The sequence below is a fragment of the Furipterus horrens genome, unplaced genomic scaffold, assembly GCF_987537825.1.
Source record: "Furipterus horrens unplaced genomic scaffold, mFurHor1.1.pri manual_scaffold_41, whole genome shotgun sequence".
Classification (NCBI taxonomy): Eukaryota; Metazoa; Chordata; class Mammalia; order Chiroptera; family Furipteridae; genus Furipterus; species Furipterus horrens.
In genome coordinates this window covers 87,744-97,308 of record NW_028327211.1, presented here as the reverse complement: position 1 = coordinate 97,308, position 9,565 = coordinate 87,744, and the positions used below count along the sequence as shown (strand labels likewise).

At 42.7% G+C, this 9,565-nt stretch overlaps 1 protein-coding gene across 1 annotated transcript; it reads left to right on the top strand.

Annotated features, from left to right (window-relative positions):
• The first annotated feature begins 213 nt into the window (after positions 1 to 213).
• Positions 214 to 9,156, top strand: LOC149990015 (proline-rich protein 11-like). The gene is made up of 8 exons (XM_090265705.1): positions 214 to 322; positions 555 to 677; positions 2,879 to 3,127; positions 4,130 to 4,228; positions 4,604 to 4,716; positions 7,937 to 7,996; positions 8,085 to 8,181; positions 8,959 to 9,156. Exons 1-8 carry the CDS (start codon positions 290 to 292, stop codon positions 9,004 to 9,006), a joined length of 822 nt encoding a protein of 273 aa, XP_090121831.1. The 5' UTR covers positions 214 to 289; the 3' UTR covers positions 9,007 to 9,156.
• The last annotated feature ends 409 nt before the right edge of the window (positions 9,157 to 9,565 follow it).

The window sequence follows — 9,565 nt, the reverse complement described above, 5'->3', positions numbered from 1 at the left end:
AAATATTTGTTGCATAAGCAGTTTCTAGAATTCTAGGATTTACTGAAGAATTGGGTATTAGGTATCCTCTGTTTCTGACTTATACTATAAAACTAGCTTGTTGTTTAATTAAAGGCTATTGTTCCAACTCAGGAGTTTTTAAAAATTTATTTGGTTTTGTTTTTCCTACAGAGTGGTTATTTCTTCAACAAATATACCCCTTAGCAGAAGCTGGTTAAGCTCATCCTGGAACTTCAAATTTCCCAGTATCAAAGATGCAATAAAACTTTGGACAAGTAGAGGATGGTCTATGTACAGCTGGTGCCAGAACTGCATAGCCCAGGTATGGGTTCGACGTACCTGTTTTCAGCAATACGGTTGGTTTTTCTACACACTTGCTATGCGTGTCCACCCAGGTCAGCATGGCACTCAGGCTAAGCCCAGATATGATGAAATTGTGGCGTCATGCCTGCCTTCGTTTTTATAAAACATACATCGTACTACTTTCCTGTCCTCTTGCCTTGTCCTTATCTTGTTGCTCATGAGAGTCAAGCTTGAGTATTTTTGAATTTTAGAGTTTAGATGTATTGAAAGACACCATCATTCCTTCCCGTTTCTGCCGACGAGAACTTCAGAGTCTGCAACAACGGTTTTGCATTTTGGAAAGTGAACTGTGCAAGCTCCAGGAAGCACTGAAGGTCAGTACCGTCGGATAAAAGACAAGTCTGGGATCAGGTAAGGAGGGAGGGGGGGTGTCTCCCACAGGCGTCCCCAGGTGCTTTCACTGGAAGAAGGAATGGCTACAGGAGAGCGCTAGTCCTGGACCTGTTTGCCCTCAGACCCGTCCCTGAAAACTTGGAGGCTCTGCCACGCACTGCAGGGATGCTGACCGCTGGGGGCCGTATTTCCCACGCTCCGTGTCCCCTGGTTCCGTGGTGCTGGGCTAACGGTAGACACTGATGGGAGACTGGACAGAGGGGGAAGACGGGGTGTTTTTCCCTTTCATTCTCTGTGTTGGGTAATTTCTCCAGCAGTGGTCGTAGTTGTCTCTCAGATTCCGGCTCCCACACGGGGAGTCCACCGCATCCTTGGTTCTCTGGGTTAACCTAGCTCCGGAGAGCTGGCTCTGCTGCTCTTTGCTGTGTGCCCCCAGCGTCAGGGCGCTCATGGCTTTCTGCCGTTGCTGATTTCCGGGCTGCCTCACCGTCCCCGGTGTGCTTCTCAGCTCTTCCATCAGCCGTGGGGCCGACCGCCCACGTTACATGCCCCCTCTCTGCCGTCCTTGACTGATAGAGGCAGGAGAAAGCCCTGTAACTATCTACCCTCTCCAGACTCTCCTAAGCAAGGCCTCTATTCTCAACAACCAAAACTCAAAGAATAAACTTTACACTCATTGGTTTGGAGAGAAGTTTCTGGGGTTATATTCCTTTCCCCAGAATGTGTACCTCAGGATGAACTAGCCAAAGGGGGGAAGACAAATCACCTCACACCTCTAGGCCTCAGTTTCATCATCTATGAAACGGGAATGATGCCATCTGTAATGGGCTGAATGGTGGCCCCCAAAAAGAAATATCCAAGCCCTAATCCCTGGATCCTGTAAATACTACCCTATTTGGGAAAAAAAAAGGTCTCTGCAGATAACATTAAGGATTTTGAGTTGAGGAGGTCATTCTGTATTACCTGGGTAGACCCTCAGTCCAATGGTAAATGTCCTTATAAAAGAAACACACAGAGCAGAACACGTGGAAAAGGAGGAGCAGTGGGACCACAGAGGCAGAGATCAGAGGGATACGGCCTCAGCCCAGGAGTGCTGGTAGTTACCAGTCGCTGGAAGAGGCAAGGGACAGATTCTTCCCAAGAGCCTTGGGAGGGAGCACAGCCCTGCTGACACCTTGATCTTGGACTTCTAGGCTCCAGGACTGTGAGAAAATGAAGTCTGATTATGTTAAGCCACCAAGTTTGTGATAATTTGTTACAGCAGCCACAGGAAACTAATACACCATTCTCCTTCACGGGGTCATTGTATTCGTTTGCTCGGGTTGCCATAACAAAGTAGCAAAGACTGAGTGGCCTGTATAGCAGAAATTTGTTTTCTCACAGTTCTGGGGGCTAGAAGTCTGAAATCAACGTTGGTTGGTAGTTGTTTTTTTTCCTGAGGCCTCTGACTATTGTTTGCGTTCTTACACTGTCCTCACATGGTGTTTTCACCTTCCCTGGTGTTTGCTGTATAGTCTAACTTCCTTTTTAATAAAGACACCAGTCAAATTGGATGAGAGCCCACCCTGGCAGCCTTATTTTGACTTAATCACCTCTTTAAAGAACGCTATCTCCAAATACATTCTGAGGTACTGGGGGTTGAAACTTCAACACATGATTGGGGTCGGGGACATACAAAATTCAGTTCATAGAGTCATGTTACAGCCCTTGGCCTTTTTATCAATTCCTTAAATATACTGTTTTCTTGGCTGCTAAGTGTTTTTCCCTCTGCTGGGAACCTCCTTTCACCAGTCCGTATCTGCCTTCATTTGGTAAATCTGAATTTGTTCTCGAGACTGTGGCTAACGGTTACTCCCCGGTCTTCTCACTCTCCGTGCTCTCAGCACACTTCATCACTCCTACTGAGTTATTATTTTGTTTGGCTTTGACTCTATTTGTGTGCGTTTAGTGTCTGTGTTCCTCACCCGACTGTCAGCTCCGTGAGGTGGCAGGCAGGGCTCACATTGACCCATGGTATGAATGAATGAACGAACAAACAAGCATGTGTTAAATATGAAAATATTATGAAGCACAGGGTATACTGAGAAGGTGTTCAGTATAGGAGCGACTATTTTAATGATTCTCAGCTACAAGAAGCAAATTAATCTGGTATTCCTTTGCTAGATGTAATGTCTTCTTTCAGATCATCTCAGAAAATTCTTGTCCAAGCTGTGGTCAAACGTGTTACAGGAGCGGTAAACTTACAAATGTGCCTGCCTGTGCGCTGACGCCCCCCGGAGAATCCCGGGCCGTTGTTCCTGCCGCACTGCTACAGCCGGCGGGCTCTCTTCCTCCTCCTCCTGCTCCCCCGCCGCCGCCGCCTCTGCCTCCGCCTCCACCACCCACAGCGCCGTTGCTGCTCAGAAAATCCAATCTCACTAAAGTACTTCAGGTAAAACCACCTAGTAAAAGGGTGTATTGGTCAGTGTGTAATGGAGCAGTAAAGACACGTGTCCCTTTAAACTGGGCTAAGGACTTGGACAGGAAAGCTATATTTTTTTCTATTCCATATCTTAATTATGTCAATTATTGTGTTTAGAAAAACACAGTCCACTGGGAACTCACAAAAGTTGTATATAGAAGTGAAAGTGATTTTTTTTTTTGTAAGAATACACAAATGAAACTTGTTGGAGTGGAAGATTTCTGTTGGTTTCTCAGCATATCTGTTTTTTTTTTTTTTTCTTCAACTAAACCATTTTGTTTCCCTTGAAAACTGTGAGCATATCTTTTAACCGAAAGGAAAAGCTCCCTGGGAAACCAAATTAAGAACAGAGGATGGCTTAGTGAATGAACTTAGAATAAAAAGAGTCGGAGGGTCCTAAAGTACAATTCTATTAGGTTGGAGACCCAGTCTCCTTCAGATTTTCTTATTTTCCAAGGGGACTGGAATATTTGTGAATCGCTAAAATAGGCATGGCCCTGTTTTAAAATCTGAATTTCCACCGTAGATACATTTCATTTATAATCGCTGATTTAAAGCCAGAGCAAGCTTATGGCTACATTTACCCTAATGTATACCTCTTTGACTATGTGTTTTTGCTTATGGGAACTGAATCATCTTTTTATGTAGTTCAGGTAAACTTCACTTCGAGTCAAAGAACTACCTCAACTCCTGTCCTAGTGTATAATGACCGCTGAGGAAGATGCCTGGTAGCAGGGAACTAGCCCGTCTTACTATCAAAGCTGTACCTTTTGAAGAATACTTACAATAGCCTTCGTATCTCTGGGTAGTGAAAACAGTATCATTCTTGTTTGAGTGAAAAAAATTTGATAGGTTCCTAGGGTAAATAAGAGTTAACTTTTAACTCTAGGTCCTTAAAAACTATATTTGCATTTGCATTTGACTAGGTGTCATGGTTCCAAATTGAATTCTAATCTCTCCATGTGTTTTAAGGCTGGACCATTAAAAAAAGATGGACCTATGCAGATAACAGTTAAAGATCTACAGACTGTGAAATTAAAGAAAACACAGAGTTTTGATGAAAGGAAGAAGGTATGATATCATTGACCATACACATAGTCTTTCAGTTATTAGCTTGGTTATCCCTTTATGGAAATAAAATATAAGCCTTATGTACAGAAGCTCTTTCAAGGTAAGTGGTTGATGTCTTATTTAAGTAGTTGTGGATCTCTGCGACAAAATATGTAGGTTCCAAAATTACTTAATTAGGCCGTTTCATGTACCAACCATTAGTCTGAACGAAGAAGTAGAGACATACAGGTACTTTGTAGCTTTGAAATAAAAATTTGAGTGGAGGAATGGGTATATCTTACACATGCTTAGCACTCAAATATGCACTGTTTCAGCATGTTTACATTTTGAATATTTTTTATGTGTTTTTAATAATGTCTCATTTTGTGATTAAAGCTTGTTGCAACACCAAAGGCACGGAATCCACTAGTTACAGTCTCTGACCTGCAGCGTGTCACCCTGAAGCCCAACTCCAAAATGTTATCGACTCGAGTGACAAATGTCTTAATGTAAGGAATTACACCATGTCATGCTCTGGCAGTACTTAAAAGAATGATTTTTTTGCTTTTTTCTCATTTTAAGAATTATATATGTGTAGTATAGAAAAAATGGTATCTATAAAAAAGTTCAAAGAAGAAAAAAATCATCCAAATAAATATATCATTGAAGATTGCCACTGTTAACATACCATTATTTATCGTTGTAATAGTTCTCTAGGCATATAATTATTGTTTATTATGAGCTACAACATAATTTAATAACAGTCTTCCAGGGGTAAAATACTATCAAGAATTTTAGTAACTTATACCTCAAAATAAAATTTAAAACAGCTCAATTTCAGAAATAATAAAATATGAAAACTAGTCTATCTTAGAATCAAGGCAATATTGTTATATATGTGTCCATACCTGTGCCTAATCATATTGTAGGTAGTTATGACTTTTCCCATTCAATGTGTCATGAGCTTTCCCCCAGCTTATTAAAAATTAGTTTAAAGAATCATTTTTACTTCTTTAATACATAGTTTATTATATGTAAATTTCATAGATAAAATCCTATTTTGAGACATTTACGTTGTTTATGATTTTTTGTTTCTGTAACTCTTCAATGAACATTCTTGTCTATCATCTATGTGCATAGCTGAGTTTTTCTCTAAGATGGATTTTTGCCCATGTAATTACTAAGTTAAAAGGTATTTCATATAAGAATTATTAATCATCTTATGCTCTTATTAGCATCTACTGCTATTTTTTGTATGTTTTATTGATTATGCTGTTACAGTTGTCCCAATTTCTTTTCCCTTTGCTCCCCTCCACGTAGCTCCCTACCTCCCTCCAGCAGTTCCCCCCACTTAATCCATGTCCATGGGTCGTGCATAAATCTCTTCTCAACATCCCCCTGTCCATTCCACACCCTCCTACTATGCTTCTTAATCCCTGCACCATTCCCCCACACTCCTCCTTTCCCCGCCCAGCTGAGCTCCCCCCACATGCTCCCCATACCTATGATCCTGTTCCTGCTCTGCCTGTGCTTGGTTTCCTTTGTTTCAGTTCCCTGGCTTCTGTTGTTGATAGTTGTGATACTGTTTTCATTTTACTGTTCATAGTTTTGATTTTCTTTTTCTTAAATAAGTCCCTTTAACATTTCATATAATAATTGCTTGGTGATGGTGAACTCCTTCAGCTTTACCTTGTCTGGGAAGCACTTTCTCTGCCTTTCCATTCTAAATGATAGCTTTGCTGGATAGAATAGTCTTGGTTGGAGGTCCTTGCTTTTCATCACTTTGAATACTTCTTGCAAGTCCCTTCTTGCCTGCAAAGTTTCTTTTGAGAAATCATCTGACAGTCTTATAGGTACCCCTTTGTAGGTAATTTTCCTCTTCTCTCTTGCTGCTTTTAGGATTCTTACTTTATCCTTAACCTTTGGCATTTTGACTATGATGTGTCTTGGTGTGGTCCTTCCTGGGTCTAGTTTGTTTGGGACTCTCTGTGCTTCCTGGACCCATATGTCCATTTCCTTCCCCAAATTAAGGAGGTTTTCCTTCATTATTTTTTCACATAATTTTTCAATTTCTTGCTCTCCCTCTTCATCTTCTGGCAACCCTATGATTCAGATGTTGGCACGTTTATAGCTGTCCCAGAGATTTCTAAGCCTCCTCTCATTTTTTAAAATTCTCATGTCCTCCTTCTGTACTGGTTGACTGTTTCTTTCTTATGTTCCAATTTGTTGATTTGAACCCTGGTTTCCTTTCCTTCACCACTTGTCTCGTATGGATTTTCCTCCATTTCAGCCAGGATAGCCTTCATTCTTTCCCCTCTTGTTTAACCTTTGCTGTCAAGTCTGTGAGCATCTTTACCACCAATGCCTTAAACTGTGCATCTGTTAAGCTCTCCATCTCCTCATCCATTAGGCGTGCTATCTGCTTGTTGCTTAGTTGTGTCACTGGGACCTTAATCTGCCCCCACTCTGGGCCATACTTCTCTGTCTTCTCATCATGACAGTTTTCTGTGATTGCCTCTGTGATTTGGGTGGGGCTGTCACACTTCTTACATTATAGAGGGCGGAGCCTTAGGTATTTGTTAGCGCTGGCATCTGTTTCACTGTGTTTTGGCACTGTATCTGGGGTAGGGGTCTGAGAGGGAAAAGTGTTGGTCACTGCTGCTTTTCCAGGCACTTCTCCCCCTTCCCATACTATGAGAAATGCTCACAATAAAACACCGGGACACAGAACTTGAGCAGCAAAGCGAGGCATTTATTCATGAGTCTGCAGAGTCGGGGACACCACCAGCCAGGAGCATGTGTGCATGAAGTAGACAAAGAAAACTGGTTTTATACTAATGCGATTAGCTCCCCCTCCCTAACATGATTGGCTCACCCTCCCCTCTCCTTCTTCCCCATTTCTCCATTATTGGTTAATCCAGGTTCACAATCGAACACAATTAACTACTTAATTCAGGGTGTGATTAATCTAGTTATAGGTCTATCTCCAACTTATTTGCAAAGTTATCTTGCTACATCTTCCCATTTCTCTGTGTTTGATGAGGACAGTCTTCCTCCTTTTGATCCCAGAGATATGTGTGAGGAGCTGGGGGATGTAATTTCCTCGCCCCCTTTCCACGATTCATCTGTTAATTATCTCCTTCTGGTTTGAGAATCACTGGCTTCATTATCCCTAACGGTACTAAGCAAGCTGCCTCCTTTTTGAGACTAGTAGCTTCTTCCTCCACTCCAGCCCCCACTTGCTTTCACAGTCAGAAGCAGTGAGGCTTTATATTTCCCAGTGCTGGAACCGCAAGCTGCGTGGTCTGGTTTGGGGCTGGGTTGCTTCTTGCGTTTAAACGGACTGTGTTTTCACCATGGCTACTGCTAGGTGCCCCCGCAGCCGCTGCTCCGCTTCTCTTTCTCTCTGTCCCGGCTCTGCCCCTCCTACCTTCCTGGCTGGTTTTTCTTCTTTGTTTCTTTGCTGAATTTCTCTGTAGTGTCAATTTTCTGTTTGTTTTTTTTTTTTTTTTTTTAGTTTTAAAGTGGTTGTAAATTTCTTCTTAGTTGTGAGGAGACACAGTGTGTACATTTATACCTCCATCTTGGCTGGAAGTCCTCTCTGCTGCTATTTATTAACGTACCAAATAGAACTACTTTTTAGGGTGTTGCCTATAAAAATGACTGCTTTGCTTTGGGAAAAATGATAAAATCTAGCAAGTGCTAACTTTGATGCCTTTATTTTATCAGTACTCCTGGTAAAAGTCAGATAGAGCTGCGGAAACTACTTAGAAAAGTCGATGTAGAAAGGTAATACGCTCTCTTATCTTTATGCTTTCTAAATCCACTTGGTAATTGGTATAAAACACAGTTTCTGATATTTTCATTACCTTTGCAGGAGCCCAGGTGGGACCCCACTTACCAATAAAGAAAATGTGGAAACAGGAACTGGACTGACCCCAGTAATGACAAGGGCGTTGAGGAAAAAGTTTCAGGTAAGCCTTTAAAAAAAGAAAAAAGAATGTTTTTGGTTCCTTTTCTTCAAAATCATTTATTTGGAATCATAATCTCAGCAGCTTTCTTAATAACAATAATAATTTTTTAATGGCACTTTATGCTTTACAACGTACTCAAATATTTAGACCTCCGAAGTCTGTGAGATAGTGAGGATTCTCATCTTCACTTTAGCAATGACTGTCTGGTTTGTAAAATTCCCTTATTAAGTGTAAAGATTAAGCACTTCCTCTATGCCAGGCTCTGCACCACAGTAGTGGGGATATGGTGGCAAACAGGACAGGCACAGATCTATTGTTTTGGAGCTTTCGGTCTAGTGGGGAAGAGAGATGTTAATCAGATGATCTCACGTACGTACGATTTTGCACTGAATTGAGTGCTGTGAAGGAAAGGATCCCATAGGGGAACTTGGTCCAGCCAGGTTGATTTAGGAAGGGTTCCCTTAGAAAGTGAGGCGGTGAGACTTGATAGATGAATAGTCCTTAACTGCGGAGGTGCCCATGGGGTGTGGGGGTGGGTCCCCCATGGATGTCGTGGAAGAAAGAGGGATTAATGCTGGCCGATCAGAGGAACTGAAATGTGGCCAGTATGGCTGCAACAGAGAGGGAGCGAGCCTGACAGACAGGGACGGAGATACAGCTGGGTCTCGTCAGCACTTTTCTCTGTCACCTACGTGTATGCCCACGCACCAAAGTCCCGTACAGCCGCTCGCCTTGTGTGATGTTGTTCCAAGTCCTGTTTGTCTCTGTCATCCCCAGGGCCGTCAGATCTGTAAGGAGCAGCCTGCCTCCTGCCACCCCTGCTAGAGTGCGGGAGCACGGGGCTGCTGGCCTTCTTGGCTATGAGGCTGTCATTTGTGTGTCCCTCTGGCAGTAGGGACACACCACAGAACTCCACTGCTGGCATCGTCCCATCCCAACACTGTCCTCCCTTCATTTCCTCATTAAGAATGAGTGCCTTTGGCAGGACACTTTGGTCTCCCTCTTGCCAATTCAACGTGGTTGTCCTGGGCGCTATGCATTGTTCTTCGGAGGTGTGGCCAGCTTCCTCTTTCCTCCCTTTGGAGCATCCAGTAGGAATCTACCCCCAGATCACCTTCCTCGGTGACACCACAGATTGTGGAGGGCGGGGGCAGAAGCCAGTGGCCTCACTGAAGGACTAAGCCCCTTCTTTTCCTTGTTCAGCTCTGGGATCCTTTTTGTCCCAGTGCCAGCCCATAACTACTATAGTGGGCTGCGTAATGTAGAAACAAATAAAAATGTAATAAATAATATCCCCACGTATTGAGCAACAACATCAATAATCACAGATAGGACCTATACCCTATGTGTGCTCTTCAAAAGTCACTCACTAGGAGGGTGACAA